Raw genomic sequence first — 20,947 nt, forward strand, 5'->3', positions numbered from 1 at the left:
CTGCGCTACAAAGCGCAGCGTAACTGCATGTATTTACGCAACGTGCGCACATAGCCTTACTGTATGTAGACTCTTTACTTTGCAGAAAGTAATAAAAATGCCTTAAAACATTCTCTCACTACCATTATTCTGGCATTTGGCAAATCTAAATAATTTTGGTTCCTAATTGACCTAAAACGGGAAAGGTTTATTCTGATTTCATGTCAGATAGTGAGAAAAACATGCATATGTGTCTTTTTAGGTAGTGTATGTAAACTTCTGGTTTCAACTGTGTGTGTGTATGTATATATATATATATATATATATATAATATGTATATATATATATATATGTATGTATATGATATTGATATTGGTATATGCACAGTACATATACAGTATGTATACATTGTAGTAGCAGTACTCCTTATGGTGTCTAAGAAGTCAGATTGTTGGAGATATTCCTTACAGCTAGTCTGCAGCTCGTGCTGGATTACTTCGCCGCCTAGAGCTGTCAGTTTCAAAAAGGCAGGCACTTGATAGCGTGCACATCTGCAACTGCCTGGCATCCTTTAACCTGGCACGGTTTATCCCAGCTCAAGAGGACAGTTCTTTATTATATGATGGGAATTCCACAGCACAAGAGCGGTAAGTGACACATACATTAACCTTTCATTACATCTTCATACACGAAATTAATTACACAAATGCAATTTCCTATTTTAACCTTATAATATTCTTTCTCAGACTTCCATTCTCCTATACAGATGCCTATCAGTCTGTTCTCTTCAATGATTTGGCGATACCTGGGGAAACTGTAGAAGCTTCAAATATTAGTAATATCAGAGAGACTCCTGTTTGGGTAGGAGATCGCGTATCCTTAGAAGAGGAGATGTTGGAAGCAGGTATTCTGGCTTCTCTGAAGGAATACGAGGAACAGGAAAAGCTGAAGCAAGAGCCAACCTTGAACAAATCCAGTGTGTCGGCACTTAGGTGAGACAGTGAATGTATAAAATGACCGATATTTCCATAAATCCACAAAGAGAACACTAGATCTGATGACCACATATTCCACAATCTCAGGCTTTCCAATAGTTGTATACATTTCTGAGATTCACTACGGGGATGCCAGGCTTTTCTTCTAAATGGCATGCTATTACATATATAAGGTGGTTATCCTGAGAATTGCTTTAACCCATTCACCTCCCTGGTGATTTTTCGTTTTTGTTTTTTCTTCCCCTTCTTTCAAGATCCATATCTTTTTTATTTTTCCGTCAATATTGCCATATGAGGGCTTGTTTTCATGCGGGACCAGTTATACTTTTGAATGAGAAATCATTAGTTGTACCGTATAGTGTACTGGGAAATGGGAAAAATATTGCTTTGAAATTGCAAAAAAAAGTGCAATTGCACGATTGTTTTTTTTTTTTATCTACCATGTTCACTATATGGTAAAACTGACATGTCAGTGTGATGCCTCATGTTTGTACGAGTTCATAGACACCAAACAGGTATAGTTTTACTTTTATCTAAGTTTTGGAAAAAAAACAAAACAGAAGTTTGTTAAAAAAAAAAAAGTATCGCTTTTGTTGCCATTTTCCGAGACCCGTTAAGGGTGCTTTACACGCTGCGACATCGCTAACGATATATCGTCGGGGTCACGGTGTTTGTGACGCACATCCGGCGACACAGTGTGTGACAGCTAGGATCAACGATCGCAAAAACGGCAAAAATCGTTGATCGTTGACACATCACTCCTTTTCATAATATCGTTGGTGGTGCATGCCGCTGGTTGTTCGTCATTCCTGCGGCATCACACATCGCTATGTGTGACACCGCATGAACAACGAATATCTCCTTACCTGCGTCCACCGGCAATGAGGAAGGCAGCCTGCTCATCTCCGCCCCTCCGCTTCTATTGGACAGCTGCCGTGTGACGTCGCTGTGACGCCGCACGGACCGCCCCCTTAGAAAAGAGGCGGTTTGCCGACCACAGCAACATCGCAGGGAAGGTAAGTCTGTGTGATGGGTGTAAGCGATGTTGTGTGCCACGGGCAGCGATTTGCCCGTGACGCACAACCGACGGGGGCGGGTACGCTCGCTAGCAATATCGATACCGATATCGCAGCGTGTAAAGTGCCCTTTAGGCTATGGGTGCACGCTGCATGTTTTTGCGTATTTTTTGGGTGCAGTTTTGGTCTCAAAACTGCATGAATTTCCTTCCCCAGTAAAGTCTATGAGATTTCATTTTTGCTGTCCGCACATTGCAGGGTTTTTTTGGCTGAGTTTTTGTGGTGACCACAAAGATGCAGCATGTCAATTCTTTTGGCGTTTTTCACCCATTGAATTCAATAAGGTGTAGAAAACTGCAATGAAAAACACAAGTTGACATTTTACATGCGTTTTGGTGCATTTTTCTGACTAGACTCCGGGTCAACGGAGATGGATCGCTGGTATTTGGCCAGATACTGCGCCCCATATAAAGTCTATGGGGAGCAGAATCTGGCGCAAAGGAGTAGGAGCAAGCACTTCATGCTCACCGATCACCAGTTGGCTGTCACACTGCTGCTGCGGCAGTTCTTTTATCTTCCAGAGCTGGCCGCTCATTAGGGTCATAACATATTCACTCCTTCCTTGCTCACCGGTGGCTGTGATTGGTTGCAGGCAGACCCGCCACCATGCTGAGTGACAGCTGTCTGACTACAGCTAATCACAAATGCCGGTGGACCGGTCTATATCGTACAGTAAATTAAATAAATAAATAAATTAAAAAAAACGACGTGCAGTCCCCCCAATTTTGATAACCAGCCAAGATAAAGTTTCACAGCTGAGAGGTGGTATTCTCAGGCTGGGGAGACCCACGTTATTGGGAGCCCCCCCCAGCCTAAAATATCAGCTAGTAGTCGCCCAGAATTGTCGCATCCATTAGATGCGACAATCGCAGGACTTTTCCCGGCTCATCCCGATTGCCCTGAGGCGGTGGCAACCAAGGTAATAAGGAGTTAATGGTAGCAGCCCATAACTGCCACGAAGTCCTAACTTAGAGATGTCAGGCGTTATTGAGACACCCCCTCATCACAAAGCTGTAAGTGAAAGTAAATAGACACAATCACCAAAAAAATTCTTTATTTGAAATAAAACACAAAAAAAGCCCCCTCTTTCACTACTTCATTAACCTCCTAAAACACCCCTCTAGTTCCGGCGTAATCCACACGAGGTCCCACGATGCACCCAGCTCTGCTACATCTGACAATCACAGTGGGCGGCCATAGAACATTACTGCACGCTGTGAGGATCAGGCTGCAATTAAAGTGAGCCACGCGGGATCAGCGGTGACTTCAGCTGTCACCACACATCACCTGACTAAAGTCACCACTGATCTCGCGCTCACTTCATTTGCGGCCAGATTTGCAGTAACAGGTGGAGGACTCCAGATATCACCGCACATCATTTGACTGGAGTCCTCCACCTGTTACCACAAATCAGGCTGCGGCTGAAGTGGGCCACGCGAGATCAGCATTGACTTCAGTCAGGTGATGTGTGGTGACAGCTGGAGTTCTCCACTTGTGACCACATATCAGGCCGTGGCTGAAGTGCGCAGCGAGATCAGCGGTGACGTCACCGCTGATCTCGCTGCACACTTCAGTAGAGGCCTAACAAGTGGAGGACTCCTGCGTTTTTTTAGGACAAAAACACTGCTCTTTGTAGTTACCACAAAGATAAAAATGTTGCATCTTTATGGTCAAAAAAAGATGCAGTGTGCGCACATAGCCTTAAGTTCCCATTTTTCAGGATCTGGGGCTCAGTGACGGCTTACTATTTGGGTCTTGAGCTGCCATTTTTAATTATATAATTCTCGAGCAGATGTGATGTTTTGATCGCCTGTTATTTTTTGCATATATATATATATATATATATATATATATATATATATTATATATATTATATTATATTATAATATATATATTTATATATATATATATATATATATATATATATATATATATATATATATATATATATATATATATATATAGGCATGCAAAAGCTTAAGCACCCCTGGTCAAGTTTGAACAATTAAGCAAGTTGAAGATGACATTATCTGTAAAAGCCATAAAGTTAAGGATAACACATATATATATATATATATATATATATATATATATATATACCGTATTTTTCGCTTTATAAGACGCACCTGATTATAAGACGCACCCCCAAATTTGGTGAAGGAATAGAGAATTTTTTAATAAATGGGGTCCGTCTTATAATGCCAGTGTCCGTCTGACAAATCATATAGGGTATATGTCCCTCATAGCCCCCCCCATCCTAAAATTAGCCCTCTGAATCTGGATATGGCCCAGTGATGCCACATGTCCCCTATGCCTGGCACACATCCTCTATGGCTGGCACACGGCCCACTGTGGCTGGCACACGGCCCACTGTGGCGGCACACGGCCCACTGTGGCGGCACACGGCCCACTGTGGCGGCACACGGCCCCATGTGGCTGCACACGGCCCCATGTGGCTGCACACGGCCCCATGTGGCTGCACACGGCCCCATGTGGCTGCACACGGCACACTATTGCTGGCACATGGCCCCATGTGGCGGCATACGGCCCCATGTGGCGGCACACGGCCCCATGTGGCGGCACATGGCCCACTATTGCTGGCACATGGCCTCATGTGGCTGCACACGGCCCACTATTGCTGGCACATGGCCCCATGTGGCTGCACACGGCCCCATGTGGCGGCACACGGCCCCATGTGGCGGCACACGGCCCCATGTGGCTGCACACGGCCCACTATTGCTGGCACATGGCCCCATGTGGCGGCACACGGCCCCATGTGGCGGCACACGGCCCCATGTGGCTGCACACAGCCCACTATTGCTGGCACATGGCCCCATGTGGCTGCACACGGCCCCATGTGGCTGCACACAGCCCACTATTGCTGGCACATGGCCCCATGTGGTGGCACACGGCCCCATGTGGCTGCACACAGCCCACTATTGCTGGCACATGGCCCCATGTGGCGGCACCCGGCCCCATGTGGCGGCACACGGCCCCATGTGGCGGCACACGGCCCCATGTGGCGGCACACGGCCCACTATTGCTGGCACATGGCCCCATGTGGCGGCACACGGCCCACTATTGCTGGCACATGGCCCCATGTGGCGGCACACGGCCCCATGTAGCGGCACATGGCCCACTATTGCTGGCACACAGCTCCCTGTGTTATATATCGCCCCATGCTGCTGCTTTTAGGAAAATAAACTTTCCTTACCTTCTCCAGCATTGTCCTGTCTGTGTCCCCCTCCTCGGGGTTGATCTCCGGCCTCCTGCATTTCCTGGTTCTCGGCCGGTCATGTGATCGGCACGGCAGAGTGAAATCTCTTGTGACTTATCACAGCAGCAGGAGGGAGGCCTGGCAGACACGCTGGAGGAGGTGAGTAAAAAGTTTATTATTTTACTGTTTGCAGCAGCATAGGGGACATGGCTAACACGGGGGAGGGGGCATGTGCAATCAAAGAAGGGGCAGGCAGATATAATATACACTGCTGCCCCAGCCTATCGCCGCGGTGCACTTTCAGCACCATGGTGGTGGACAGCAGCTGTGCATATTATATGAGCGGGTGCAGGAGATTAAAGTCTGCTGCTCCCAGCTTTCACAAGTCCCCCAGCAGAGCTCCAGAGCTGCCCGCACCTCCCCTGGACTCTGTAGTGTGTGTATATATATATATATACACCCCCCCCCCGTATATTCGGATTATAAGACGCACCCCCTATTTTCCCCCAAAATTTGGGGGAACAAAAGTGCGTCTTATAAAGCGAAAAATACGGTATATATATATATATTCTTTACATTTTTAAATTCACATCAAAAATAAAGTTGGCCAATGCAAAATATTGGGAACCCTGCTTGGTTAGTACCCTGCAGCACCCCCTTTGGCAAGTATCAAAGCTTGTAAATGTTTTTTGTAGCCAGCCAAGAGTCTTTCAATTCTTGTTTGAGGAATTTTCATGCTTTCTTCCTTGGAAAAGTCTTCTTGTTCTGTAAGATTCCTGGGTCCTCTTGCATGTACTGCTCTTTTGCGGTCTAGCCACAGATTTTCAATGATGTTCAGATCAGGGGACTGTGAGGGCCATTGTAAAACCTTCAGCTTGTACCTTTTGACATAGGCTAATGTGGATTTTGAATTGTGTTTAGGATCCTTATCCATTTGTAGAAGTCATCCTCTTTTCAACTTCAGCTTTTTTACAGATGGTGTTATGTTTGCTTGAAGAATTTGTTAAACTTTAATTGAATCCATTCTTCCCTCTACCCGTGAAATGTTCCCAGTGCCATTGGATAGAACACAACCCAAAGCATGATTAATCCACCCCCATGCTTAATGGTTGGCGAGATGTTCTTGTCATGACATTCTGTCTCCTTTTTTTGCCAAACATTTGGTTTGATCATTGTGGCCAAGGAGTTCTATTTTAACCTCATCAGTTAACACGACTTGTTTCCAATATACATCAGTCTTGTTTAGATGTTATTTTGTATACTTCTGATGCTAATTTTTTTGGTTAGGACGTTATCCTGACCTCCACTGTTTCTGTAAGTGCCATTTCTGAATTACTTTTCGAACTGAGGAAGGGGCAACTTGAAAACTCTTTGCTATTTTCTTCTAGCTTTCTTCTGCTTTGTGGGCCTTCACCATTTTGATTTTCAGAGTGCTAGGCAGCTGCTTTGAAAAACCCATGGCTGTTGTTTTATTTGCACAAGGTTAGAGGAAGCTGGGTTTTTATAAAGCTGTGAAATTTGCATCACCTGCCCTTTCCTAACAGGCTACTTAAGGTCTGAAATGATAGTCAAAGTTATCTGAGCACACAAATCTCCAAGGGTGTTCAAACTTTTGCATTGGCCCATTTTCATTTTTGTAGATTTTAAAATGTTAAAGATGAAAATATTGTTTTTTGTTCTTACCTAAAACTAAACTTCTGCATAGCACTGTATATACAGTTATATTTTATGAGCCATATATAGGGCTCATAGAGTATATAGGAGGCTATCTGGGGCTCATGGGTATAGGAAGCTATATGTGGGGCTCAGAGTATATAGGAGTCCATGTGGGGTTCATGTATATAGAAGGTTATGTGGGGCTAATAGATTATATGGGAGGCTATGTGGCGTTCATAGAGTATATAGGTGGCTATGTGGCACTCATGTATATAAGAGGCTATGTGGGGCTTATCTATATAGGAGGCTATATGGGGCTCATAGAGTATATACAGTGCTCTGCAGAAGTATGAGCACCACTGGTCAAAATTACTGTTATTGTGAACAGTAAAGTTGAAAATGAAATGATCTCTAAAAGGCATAAAGTTAAACATGACACATTTCCTTTATATTTTAGGTAAGAACAAAAAAAAATATTTTCATCTTTAACATTTTAAAAACTACAAAAATGAAATTGGGCAAATGCAAACACCCTTGGAGATTTGTGTTCTCTCATTTCAGACCTTAATTAGCCTGTTAGGTTTGTGGCTTGTTCATTATCATAGTTAGGAAAGGGCAGGTGATGCAAATTTCACAGCTTTATAAAAACCCAGCTTCCTCTAACCTTGTGCAAATAAAACAACAGCCATGGGTTTTTCAAAGCAGCTGCCTAGCACTCTGAAAATCAAAATGGTGAAGGCCCACAAAGCAGAAGAAAGCTAGAAGAAAATAGCAAAGCGTTTTCAAGTTGCCCTTTCCTCAGTTTGAAAAGTAATTCAGAAATGGCACTTATAGAAACAGTGGAGGTCAGGATAAGGTCTGGAAAACCAAGCAAAATTTCTGTGAGACCTGCTCGTAGGATTGCTAGAGTGGCAAATCAGAACCTTCACTTCACTGCAAAAGTCCTTCAGGAAGATTTAGCCGACTCTGGAGTTGTGCTACATTGTTCTACTGTTCAGAGACACCTACAGAAAAATGGCCTTCGTGGAAGAGTCATCTGAAGAAAACCTCTCCTGCGTCCTAACCATAAAATTTAGCATCAGAAGTATACAAAATAACATCTAAACAAGACTGATGTATTTTGGAAACAAGTCGTGTTAACTGATGAGGTTAAAATAGAACTCCTTGGCCACAATGATTAAAACAAATGTTTGGGAAAAAAAGGAGACAGAATGTCATGACAAGAACATCTCGCCAACCATTAAGCATGGGGGTGGATTAATCATGCTTTGGGTTGTGTTCTATCCAATGGCAATGGGAACATTTCATGGGTAGAGGGAAGAATGGATTCAATTAAAGTTTAACAAATTCTTCAAGCAAACATAACACCATCTGTAAAAAGCTGAAGTTGAAAAGAGGATGACTTCTACAAATGGATAAGGACCCTAAACACAATTCAAAATCCACATTAGCCTATGTCAAAAGGTACAAGCTGAAGGTTTTACAATGGCCCTCACAGTCCCCTGATCTGAACATCATTGAAAATCTGTGGCTAGACCGCAAAAGAGCAGTGCATGCAAGAGGACCCAGGAATCTTACAGAACAAGAAGACTTTTCCAAGGAAGAACGCATGAAACTCCCTCAAACAAGAATTGAAAGACTCTTGGCTGGCTACAAAAAAACATTTACACGCTTTGATACTTGCCAAATGGGGTGCTGCAGGGTACTAACCATGCAGGGTACCCAATATTTTGCATTGGGCAACTTTATTTTTTGTTGTGAATTTAAAAATGTAAAGAATATATAATATATATATATATATATATATATATATATATATATATATATATATGTATGTATATATATATATATATATATATATATATATATATATATATATATATATATATATATATATATATATATATATATATATATATATATATGTATATGTGTGTGTGTGTTATCCTTAACTTTATTAACTTTTTGGCTTTTACAGATAATTTCATCTTCAACTTGCTTAATTGTTCAGAATATCAGTAAACTTGACCAGGGGTGCTCAAACTTTTGCATGCCACTGTAGGAGGCTATGTGGGGCTCATGTATAGAGAAGGCTATAAGGGGCCCATGAATATCGGAGGCTATGTGAGGCTCCTGATATAGTAGGCTATGAGGTACTCAAAATGTATATAGGAGGCTATATGGAGGCTCAAAGTATATGAGACTATGTGGGGCTCAAAGTATATGTGGCTATGTGGGACTCATCTAGGAGGCCATGTGGTGCTCATAAAGTACATAAGACGCTTTGTGGTGCTCATACTGTATTTTGGAGGCTTTGTGAGGGGCTCATATATGTATTTAGGAGAGCTCATGTGGGGTGCTTATGCTGTATTTAGGAGGCTGTGTGGGGGCTCGTACTTTATGTAGTGTGGTGTGTGTGCTCAAATGGTATATAGTGGGATATCAGCATGTTTAATTCTGCTAAATATTAAATTATCCAATTAATATTAGTATGACATAATTATAATTAATATGTTAATATTAAGCAAAATTAATTTCAGGTTATTGGTTCTGCCCTCCACACCAGTCACGGTCTGTCATGTGGCTCCTCAATAAGATTAATTGCCCACTCCTGCTCTAAAGGCCACTTTACACACAGCGACATCGCTAGCGATGTCACTGGTGAAAGTACCCGCCCCCGTTGGTTGTGCGTCACGGGTAAATCGCTGCCCATGGCGCACAACATCGTTAGTCCCCGTCACACATACTTACCTGCCTAGCGACGTCGCTGTGGTCGGCGAACCGGCATCACTAAGTGGCCGCCCAGTAGAAGCGGAGGGGCAGAGATGAGCGGCCGGAACACCCTGCCCACCTCCTTCCTTCCTCATTGCTGGCGCCCGCAGGTACGATGTTGTTCCTCGTTCCTGAGGTGTCACACATAGCGATGTGTGCTGCCGCAGGAATGACGAACAACCTGCGTCCTGCAGCAGCAACGATATTTGAGATTAGAACGACGTGTCAACGATATGGTGAGTAATTTTGATCGTTAGCGGTCGTTCGTGCGTTTCACACGCAACATTCCGCAAATTCCGTGACCCCAACGACGTCTCGTTAGCGATGTCGTTGCGTGTAAAGCCCCTGTTAGGCTATGTGCACATGTTGCAGATATGGTTGGTTGCAGAAATGTCTGCACCAAATCTGCATCTCCTGGCAGAAAAAAAAGTGTTTTTGCCGCATTTTCAGTGCATTTTAATAAGATGTAAATTAGTTGCTTCTGTTTATAAGCACGTTATAAACACATAACGAATTGAATCCACTCTTTTAAGAAGCCATATTTTATGATTTATTTGATTGTGGCCCTAGCAACAGATATAACTAACAGTTGAATAGAGCAGTTTAAACCTCACAGAAGTGCAGTCATAAGGGAAATAATGTTGGTTATTTTGTATGTGTTTTATGTTTTGTTGTTGCTTTAAAAAAAAAAAAAAAAGCTTTTTTTCTGTGTCTTTTTTTCTCTAATCACACGCCTGGCTTCCTTTTTCAGGCTACAGCAGCTAGAGCGAATGGGATTTCCCACAGGACAGGCGGTTGTTGCATTAGCTGCCACAGGAAAAGTCGAGAGAGCTGTGTCCCTTCTTGTGGAAGGAGAAATTGGTGGAGACATTACAGTGACAAATGAAAGACAACCTTCTTCTGGACAGCCAAATACAGTTGATAGAAGACACTTAAACCCCTGAAAATGTAAATACTTTTACGTAGTTGTAGAAAATATATAAAATTTGTTACAAAAATAGGAATTTGATAAAATTCCTAGGAGTCATAAAAAAAGCCTTGAAAAAATATGTATAGCATATTTTTTTAAGTCATTTTTTTCATATCTTTATCTGAATTAAATTTTAAAACAAATCCTGAAAGCTTAGGGTTTTCACCGATTGGCGCTACATACTCTGCTTTAGCAGTCATCTCATTATCCGCACAGGCAAGATCATAATAAAAAAGTCATTCCTTTATAAAGGTAACACAGTATCCACCATTCATAATGGGTATTAGTCACAACTCCGCATCTCCATCACCCTATACAATGACTTCTGCACAGGGCAAAGAGCAAGCCTAGGAAGCTCCTATAGAAGTAAATGAATCACTCCAGAGTACAGGTTACTTTGCTTTATGTGAATGTAGTAAATCAAGATGGCTTTCCTAACCTCATGCAATGAAAATATAATAAAAAATAATCTGCACTCAGAAAATTAAGATCAGCCAAAATTAAAAAAAGTGTGTTTCTTGATCTTGTTTTAAGGATTACAAATTAATACATTCCTTTTAAGAGGCATATAATTAAAGGGATCATCTCATGAAAACAGTTCTTGTCCATATGTCTTATCAGGAGATATGGTTGGCATAGGACCCCACCCAATGAACAAGAGCTCTGGCAGACTTGAGATATGCTTGTATAACATTGAAGCCTATACATCTGTATGACCGTAATGTAAAACAACAATTACCCTACAATGGGCACTGCATGGATGATATCCGACTGCCGACAGCTTCCCACAGTGGCTCCAATTTTAGCTGGCAGTGACTTCTTAGTCAACTTCAATGTGAAAAAGGTTGTCTCTAATGATACTATCCCATCCCGTAAGTTAACTGGAAGGTTGAAGTATAGTTGTTTATTTTAGTGAAGATAGAAAGACAAGCTGCTATCAAACGATCGGGCACTTTTAGGTTTATTGAGGGCAGTGTCGTTTGAACATGTCATGGGATAGTAGTGTGACTTACACTTTTATGGAGCAGTTTGGCTCACACTTTTGTTGAACAGTGTCAATGAGGACTCACTCATCAGAAATGCATGCATAAGATGCATTGATATTTGGAAATAATGGTTGGCGCCTCTGTGGGTGCAATGTTCCTAGCATTTATTGGAGCAGTTGGGCATTATTAAGGGTGAACGGTGGGTAAAAGCGATACTCTACTGTAATCCCCGCCACTCTAGCGGCACTACTCTGACGCTGATCTTAAAGGGGTTGTTCACTACTAGGATAATGCATTCTGATTCCACATGTTCCCCCAGTTAAAATAATAATAAAGCCTATACTCACCTCAGGTACCGATGCGATTCCAGCCCTGATTTGGCTCGCATTCCCAAGGCTCATGTTATGATACGCAAGTTGCCCATCCAATCAACTCCAGCTTCTGTCTCCCCGCCTTCAGGCCATATTAGTTAATCAACAGGAAGTGAGCGGCAACTGCCGCTCACTTCCCGTTGATTGCTCGTTTGGTCCGAAAGCAGGGAGACCGAAGCTGCTGCTATCTAGACGCTGGGCTCGTTTGACGTCACAACACCACGTGAGCCTCGGGAACATTAGCCACGGCACGGCCGGAACCGCGCTGGTACGGGTAGTATAGGCTTTATTATTATTTTACCTGGGGGAAACGTGGAAACAGAAGAGGTTTTCCTAATAGGGAACAACCCCTTTAACATATCATCACCACCTTAGTAATAATCAGCTGATCTATTTTAGGGTAATAGATTAATACAGTGAATAAATCTTAGCATTGTAACTGTTGTACAAGGAACTCCGCCAAATAACATTCAATAAAAAATGTTTTATTTTGTTTATACAACTTGTTTTTTTTCCTATTGTGGATTTCAAATAATACACGTGTACACAAGAAATAATATTACACAACCTCTTATCAACACAATCACACCAATCTGATATCTTTTAGCCTCTTACTTTTTTCACGATTATCGTTTTTCTTTCATGTAAAGTGTGGCACTACATCAATCTCGGCTTCAGAATTGGTTGCAGCTGCCATGATAATCTCTTTATTATTAATAATATCTTCTTACTTATGATCTGGAGTAAATAATCTGGAGAGCTTGTTTTCTTATCATTCCACTTCATGTCTACTAGGCGACTTCTTGGTCATGATTTCTATATATCATTTTATTATTTCCATATATACAGTTGAAACAACTAATTATTAGAAATTCAGCCATTCTAGAACCTGAAATAGCTGAATGATGATCTGACAAGCTGGTGCCCTGTAGAAAATTCCAGGAAAACCTTTCATTATATTGTAGGTAATAATTTAAGTACCATGCCTGTTCTCTTCCATAATTTCCCAATCTATTCTCACAAGATATATTTTGCAAAAGCAACAATACTGGAATCCTGTTTGTTCTGTTGTAGCTCACAACTTGAAATGGTAATGGCTCCTAGATTTCTAGACTATTGTCCAAACCATATACAAGGATCAGACATGAGCTGAGACTTATATTGATGTCCTGCTGGAGCACAGGTACTGTATGATAGAACCACAGTCATGGATATGTCATGTAAATTCGTGCAGTAATATCCTTAAATCTGGACCTTGAACATGTCTCCTGAAAACCACAAACCCTTGGACACTCTTTAAGAGTAAGAAAACAATGTACAAATATGAGCCACAGTGGATATAAAAGCCTGGTAAGGGCAAAATGAAAATATTCAATAGTTTTCATCTTCTTCCTCATCATTTTGTGATAGTTGTAGATTTTTGTGAAATAATGGACCATTACGCCTTCCCCTGTAGAATCCACTGGCGCCGGTCGGCGATGGTTCTGTACCAGACCCGGGGTCTGTTTCTAAATTGAGGGAAATAAAAGATGATAATGAATGAGAGACAAACTCAGACGCATCCCTGCACTTCAATGCTTACTGACTAATCTTACGCTACTAACACACTCTATACATAAGGAACCCAAGTAAACATTCCAGAATAATGCAAACGCTTCCTCAAGTAAGTACTTTCTATAGTATAAAGAAGTTGTTTGAAGTGTGGATGTGACTCTAATTTTAGCAATCTTTTCAGTGGAGATAAGGTGTGCTGCTCCACTGCTGGCCAACCGTTGAATACATATTAGTAGAAAATGAAAACGAGCTGGCACGTATAAGATAAAGTTAAAAACTGGTTTTCTTTATTCGTGCATTTAATTCAAAGATTAAATGCAAAGTTGCATATAGACCCTCTGACGCGTTTCCGGTCCTATATGCGCCCTTAAAGGAAATCTGTCAGGTCCTCTAGGCCCTCCAACCCAACAGCATTCATATTTGTATGCCAAAGTTCCCTTCCTAACCAGCTCAGTATAGTGTTATTTACCAAAATTAATGTTTGAAATAAGCATTTAGAAAGTGCACTGTTCCTATGCTACTTAGGCCTTTGACTAGTCAAAGGTGTGTTGTTTCCCCATACTAGTTGGCCCTGTGGGTGTGATAACATGATTTCTAAGAGCCGGCATCATCGCAGCTCCTAGAAATATTGCGCATGCATGCGGCTCAATTCGGCAGCTCTGAATCTGGGTGTACACGACCTAGCTTCAGAAAGGCGCAATGTGCATGATCGGAAGAACAGCTTCTTCACTTCTAATCATGTATAGTGTGCCTCTCTGAAGCAGAGACATGTACACCCGGTTTCAGAGGCGCAATGGTGCTGCCGAAATGAGCCGTGCGCATGCGCAAGATTTCCAGGAGCTGCGATAACACCGACTCTTGGAAATCATCTTATTACACCCACAGGGGAGTGATAACATGGAAAGAGGGCCAACTAGTCTGGGGAAACAATGCCCCTTCAACTAGTCAAGGCCCTAATTAGCATAGGAACAGTGCATTTTATAAATAATTTTTTAAAATATTGATTTAAGTAAATAGCATTATACAGGGCTGATCAGGCAGGGAATTTATTCATACACATGTGAATGCTGCTGGGTTGGAGGGCATAAAGAACCAGACAGATTACCAATAAATCATACAGATATCCTATCTTGTATCCTGCTTAAAAAAATACTGTGAAATCAGATAATAACTGACATGTTGAATTGAAAAAAACCCCATTGAATAATAGAGTTTAATTGGACAAAGCAAGTGTGTGTGTGTGTGTGTGTGTGTAACACAGTTGCTTTGCATTAATTAACAAAATCCAATAGATCTACCATGGATCTTTGACTAATTCCTCCCCTTTCCTGGCTTGTAGCGTTCCCTATAACATAGCAGGAAAAAAAAACAGCTTTGTCAAATCAAAAGCTATAATTCAATGTTTTGTTTTTTTTCAATGACACATATGTCAGTAATTATCTAATTTTACATGATGGGTCCTTACATTTTTTTCGAGCAGGTTACTAGACCACGTAGGATATCTCTACGATTAAGGGTGCATATAGTGGCGGAAATGCGTCACAGGGTTTCTATGGAACCATGCATGTAATCTTTAAATCAAATGCACGAACAAAGAAATTATTTTTTAACTTGATCTTGGAAATACCAGTTATTCTTCATTTTCTACTGATAAATACTTACTATATCAATATATCTAAAGACTACTGTATGCAATTATTCAACATCTATTTACAATTAACGACGGCCCAAGGCACAAAAATGTAATAGCCAGAAAATATTAGTACCTAATTTTTATTAGTAGGATAATGCAACATTATGTAATAGCCGGTTACTTATTATTGTGTAAATTTTGTATTTTATCGAAAATTGTATGACAATATATACCTTTTTATAGTTACAGAAATGGTGACTACAGTGTTATGTTTAAGCTATGGATTCTACTTTCTTCAACAGATATTGATCTCTCAGGATCTGATCGGAACAATATAGAAGGTGTTGAAATCTTTACAACGCTGTGCACTAATATGCAAAAGTTGTTACACATTGTGCAGTGTGCACTCGGTGACATCCGGTTACACTCAAAGGAAGCAGAATCCAGTGATTAAATATATTGACAAGATATCCATCTATATAAATGCTGTAATGTTTTATTTTCTCCAGAGTACCCTTAAACGGGGTCTGTCAGCAGGTCCAGGAAAAGGTCCCTGTGCAATACCAGTAAATGGGCCAACTGCTTTCCAAACACTGAACATAGATATCCTCTCATATTCATATGGGATTGCAAGAAATTATTTAGCTTTGTATTTCTTGGAGAAGAAAAATGAAAAAAGCATCTAGAGCAGTGGTCCCCAACCTTTATGACCTTGAGAGCCACATTCAACTCTGAGAAAGGGTCGCAAGCAACGCTCAACTCTGAGAGAGGAACGTGAGCCACATCCAGCTCCTACTCCCCTCACAGTAGTGACACCCAGAGAACCCATTACCTTTATAATGACAGCCAGAGCTTCTCCACACAAATCACACAGATAGTATATCAACTTCCAAGGGATTCTAGCCTAGCCCCATCTAAATCTGTTCTTCTATGTGGAGCTAGTCACAAAAGTCACCATCTGCAGACCTGCTCTTCATAGCTGTTTGTTAGACTACGTGCTTATGCCCCAGGCTGGCAGACAGTTGAGCCATACATCACGGGCCCACGAGCCACATGTGGCTCCCGAGCTACAGGTAGGGGACCTCTGATCTAGAAAATGGGAGGATTAGGCCTAGGCAACAGTAGATGTGAAAAAGACTTAGGTATACTAATAGATCACAGACTGAACCTGAGTCAATAGTGTGATGCAGCAGCAAAATAAAACCAAACACAATAAGCATCCAGTCTAGATCGCGTGAAGTAATTATTGCCCTCTACTCTTCTTTGGTCAGCTCTCCTCTAGAATAGTGTGTCCAGTTTTAGGCACCACATTGAAAAAAAGACATAAAAAAACTGGAGCAAGTTCAGAGAAACGCAACCAGAATGGTGACCTTTCTGCAAACCATGTACTATGAGGAACGGTTACAGGATCTAGAAATGTTTAGCTTGCAAAAAAGAAGACTGAGAGAAGACGTAATAGCTGTCTACAAATATCTCAAGGGCTGTCACACTGTGGAGGGATCAGCGGTATTCTCATTTGCAGTAGGAAAGACTAGAAGAAATGGGATGAAACTGATGGGGAGGAGACAGATTAGAGATTAGAAAAACCTTTTTGACAGTGAGGGTGATCAACAAGTGCAACAGGCAGTCATGAGAGGTAATCTGAGAAAAATGAGATATTTAGCATATATAAATGGCCATTTGTATATCTGCCCAGTTGCCCCTTCACGGCATAGCTCGTAACTGGGTAATGAGAGGTAGCGAGTTCCCCTTCAATGGAAGTCTTCAAAAAGAGACAGGACAGACATCTGTGTGGGATGTTATGGTGAATCCTTTGTCTTCAAAACAGCATCAATTCTTCCAAGGACACTTTTACATAAAACAGCATTAATTTTTCAAAGTACACTTGTACATACTGTTTGAAAGAACTCTGCAGGGAAGTTGTTCCAAACATCTTTGAGAACTAATATTCAACTTTATTTTCTGTAATGTAGGCCCAAACGTGCGAAGGAACCTCCCCCATGCATACCTATTGCATGTAGACACTCATTGTACCTCTCACCAACCGTCCAGAGAACAGAACCTTCATCCAATTAGTTCACATTTGACTTGTCTGTCTAGAGCTACCATTTTTCTGCACCTCAGATCTATTTTTTTACATAGTTGAGTTGCTTGGCCTTGTTTCCATGTCAAAGGTATGGCTTTTTGACAACAATTCTTCTAGGGCCACTTTTGGCCGGCTTCCCTGACCACTATATAGGTTGTTCTGGCTCTCACTGATTGCTGATAGTTCTGAACTGATGGCACTGCTGAACATCTTCATATTCTGAAGCATGATGTGTATTTCATATGCTGCTCTAAGTTTCCTTGGTTGACCAGAGCGGCCACAGTCCTTAACATTGCCTCTATCTTTGTGCTTCTTCAGAAACGTTTGCACAGAACATCTTGACACTCCAGAGTCTGTCCTTTGAAATCTTCCTGGGAAAGACCTTCCTGATAGAGATGAGCGGACCCGTGGAAGTTTGGTTCTGCAGGGTCTGCAAAACTTTAAATTTGTTTGATTTTGGGACCAGAACTTGACCTGAACCCAAATGGAAGTCACTAATTGGGCAGTTCGGGTCTCCGCCCACATGCAGCCAGCCATACACTGATCACTTCCAGGTGTGGGTGGGTGGAGTTTTTTCCTTTTTCTTATATTTTGGGTGCATACTACATCTGATGATGATGTTGTTACCCCCAATGCGAGCCGTTCAAACACTGCAACTGACTCACATTAGGCTGAGCACCGAGCACAGCGATGCTCGCACCAGTGGTGTTCAAAAGTAAAAGCACCCGAACTCCGAACCGTGGGGGATTTTTTTTTTTTTTTTAATAAAGGTTCGAACTCCAAACCTCGGGTTTGCTCATCTCTACTTACTGATGTCAAATTACCACCTTGTGGGTTGATGAAGCGCTCGGTGTTGCTATGGTGTATGACCTGAGGAGACATTTTCTTCCACAACCTCACTTTTGTAGCAGTTTCTGTTTAAGTTAATCAGTGTGTTTCAACCTACATATTAAACTGATGATCATTATCACCAGTTTGGTATAATAGGTTACTCCAACACCTGGCTATAGTTCTATAAAATCTCTGATTTTGTACAAGGGTACCTAGAAGAATTGATGCTTTTTTGAAAACAAAGGATGTTCACACAAAATATTGATTTGATTAACATTTCTTTTTGGTTCACTCCCTTTGCATGATATCAATACTTCAAATTTTTTTAAAGGGAATCTGTCACCAGGTTTTTGCTCCCCTATCTGAGAGTAGCATAATGTAGAGACAGAGACCTTTATTCCAGCGATTTGTTACTTACTGAGCTGTTTTGATCAAATCAATGTTCTCTGCTGCAGATCTTACAGTCCTCTAAATGTTGAACTCTGTATTACCCTGCCCACACCACTAATTGGAAGCTTTCTGCCAATGTATAGTGATGGGGGTGGGGTTACAGAACTCAGGAATATGCTGGACTACCTGGCAGCACACGAAGTAATCCTCTAATGATAATCTACTGCTTATTAATCAGTGATTTTATCAAAACTACACTAAGTAGCCCAGTAAGTGACACAACGCTGGAATCAGGGTCTTGGTCTCTACATATGCTGCTCTGAGATAAGGTGGCAAAAACCTGGTGACAGGTTCTCTTTAAAGCATAAAGAGTCATTAGAATGGACCTGTGAGCCCTCTTCCTGCCACTGTAAGGTTCCTTCTAAATGAGAGAATCAATGTATATTGAGGAAAATTCTCTCTTATTGCAATTCTCTCATTTTATAGGAATCCGTCCACTTCCTACTGACACATGTAGTAAAATATCTGCTTCTGATTGAGTATATCTAAAAAGCCACTAAATTTCCACATATTCATAACTTTGGTTAGGCATTTCTATATACACTTACTACAGTAAGATCCATCCTGGGCAGTGGTATCTGTGCTTGTTTCTCTGATAGAAATTTGTTCTTCTCAAAAAGGATGTACTGGATGTACTGCATAAAGAGGCAATGGAACATGGCATAGGACCTGCTGACAGTTACCTTTTAAAGGGAACCTGTCACCGGATGTTTATAATACTTACCTAACGGTCAGCGTGGCGTAGTTGGGTCATATGGGCGTCTCCGTTCTCCGGGTTCTACCCCACCTCTCTTGGCCATCTTTGTCCTTCTGAAGTTAGTGTGGATGACTTGTTCTACGTTATCTACACTAGCCAACAGTGAGGTCCTGCGCAGGCGCACTACAATACTTTGAGCTGCCCTACTCAGGACAGATCAAAGTGCGCCTGCGCAGGACCTCACTTCCGCTAGTGTAGATGACGTAAAACACATCATCCACACTAACTTCAGAAGGACAAAGATGGCCAAAAGAAGAGGGGTGGAACCTGGAGAACGGAGACACCCATATGACCCAACTACTCCGCGCTGACCGTCAGGTAAGTATTATAAACATCCGATGACAGGTTCTCTTTAATCAAAAGATCTGATCCACCTGTAATTATGGGTTAATGAAATACATATAAAATATTTCTAGTTTTGGCAAAATATTTCTCCATTATTCTACATATTGTAATAATTTGTGAAAAAAGATGAAAATTAGTTCCAAAACAAGTCAGAGTCAACAGCGTGCAGTTGTCTTTACACACATGCCTCGTGCGTACATAAAGCACATGCACCAAGACTACACAGTCAACATGCGACTTAGGGGTCTACCTAATTATATCACAAGGGCTGTAATGTCAGCTATACACCTTCTGTGCAAAGACAGGATAAACTCAATGTCATGGCACTACAATATGTCTCTACTGACAGTCTGCTTTAATTTTAAATCAAAAGTCAAGATCTAGAAATTATACGGATTGCATAGATATATTGAAACGATTGGCATTCTTTATTACAAGATGTACTTAGACCTGCTGCCTTTACAGCCCATGGATACAAGGGGTGAGCAAGGAATGTTTGCAAGCACTCCATCAACAAGGAGCAGCACACGGCTATTGTTACCTGGCCACATTATGTACTCAAGCAGAGTGACCCTTTTAACCAGCAGCTCCAGCTGCTCTTGAAGCTGGAGGAAGGAGGCTAAGCTGACCACCTGCCAGACCGAAAACAGAATGGGACAATGGACCAAGGTGATGGAAGTTAGGAGAATGCTGAGCGGGTGAGAATACAATGGCAAGACGCTGTGTAGGAACATATACATAGAAAGTGAAGGTGGGTGAAAGACATTTGAAATAAATGAATTCATAGAATCTAGAAAAATGCATGAAATCAAAGGAAAATAAAGGAATAATAAAAGCAAACAGTCAAATGATCTAAAGAACACGGTGCTTATTGGAGACATTATTATAAATCTGTATATATTATGATCACGTTTGAATAAGGAATAATGTCGTCTATAAAAAGCCGACCGCTCTAAGAATACCAATATAATATGAGATACAGATAATACACTAGAGGGAAGTATAAAAAAAAGCCATCTAGAGCTATCCTTTGAGGATAATACAGTAAGTGAGCATAAACGCAATCTGTTAGCAGGATTTCACGCCCCAAACTATTCATATGTGCATGTAGCTCTTCCAAAGAGACGTCCAGCAATACTTTTACATGACCAGTCCATTCTTCCATTACTGAGAAATCAGAGTTTGAATTGATATGCAAATAAGGCTGAAGAACTATTTGTAGATCAGAAGCCTCTGTCACTCCAGCTCTATTCCCCATTTAGGACTGCC

The 20,947-nt window shown here is 41.5% G+C and overlaps 2 protein-coding genes across 8 annotated transcripts in view; one reads left to right on the forward strand and one right to left on the reverse strand.

The window, feature by feature from the left end:
• The window catches only part of RHBDD3 (rhomboid domain containing 3), a 55,431-nt gene extending 42,907 nt beyond the window's left edge, over positions 1 to 12,524 (forward strand). For both annotated transcript variants that reach the window (XM_075319993.1, XM_075319992.1), the window contains 3 exons: positions 461 to 626; positions 726 to 971; positions 10,447 to 12,524. In XM_075319993.1, coding sequence (XP_075176108.1) covers positions 461 to 626; positions 726 to 971; positions 10,447 to 10,639 — 605 coding nt within the window. In that variant the 3' untranslated portion in view covers positions 10,640 to 12,524. The remainder of the gene's footprint in view (positions 1 to 460; positions 627 to 725; positions 972 to 10,446) is intronic.
• The window catches only part of EMID1 (EMI domain containing 1), a 147,743-nt gene continuing 139,306 nt past the window's right edge, over positions 12,511 to 20,947 (reverse strand). For 2 of the 6 annotated variants that reach the window (XM_075319991.1, XM_075319987.1), the window contains 2 exons: positions 20,220 to 20,310; positions 13,292 to 13,530 (listed from right to left, as the gene is read on the reverse strand). In XM_075319991.1, coding sequence (XP_075176106.1) covers positions 13,394 to 13,530; positions 20,220 to 20,310 — 228 coding nt within the window. In that variant the 3' untranslated portion in view covers positions 13,292 to 13,393. Of the gene's footprint in view, positions 13,531 to 20,219; positions 20,311 to 20,947 lie in introns of all 6 variants that reach the window. The other 4 variants (XM_075319989.1, XM_075319986.1, XM_075319990.1 and 1 more) reach the window with 2 other exon arrangements.

Source organism: Anomaloglossus baeobatrachus, chromosome 1 (assembly GCF_048569485.1).
Source record: "Anomaloglossus baeobatrachus isolate aAnoBae1 chromosome 1, aAnoBae1.hap1, whole genome shotgun sequence".
Taxonomy (NCBI): Eukaryota; Metazoa; Chordata; class Amphibia; order Anura; family Aromobatidae; genus Anomaloglossus; species Anomaloglossus baeobatrachus.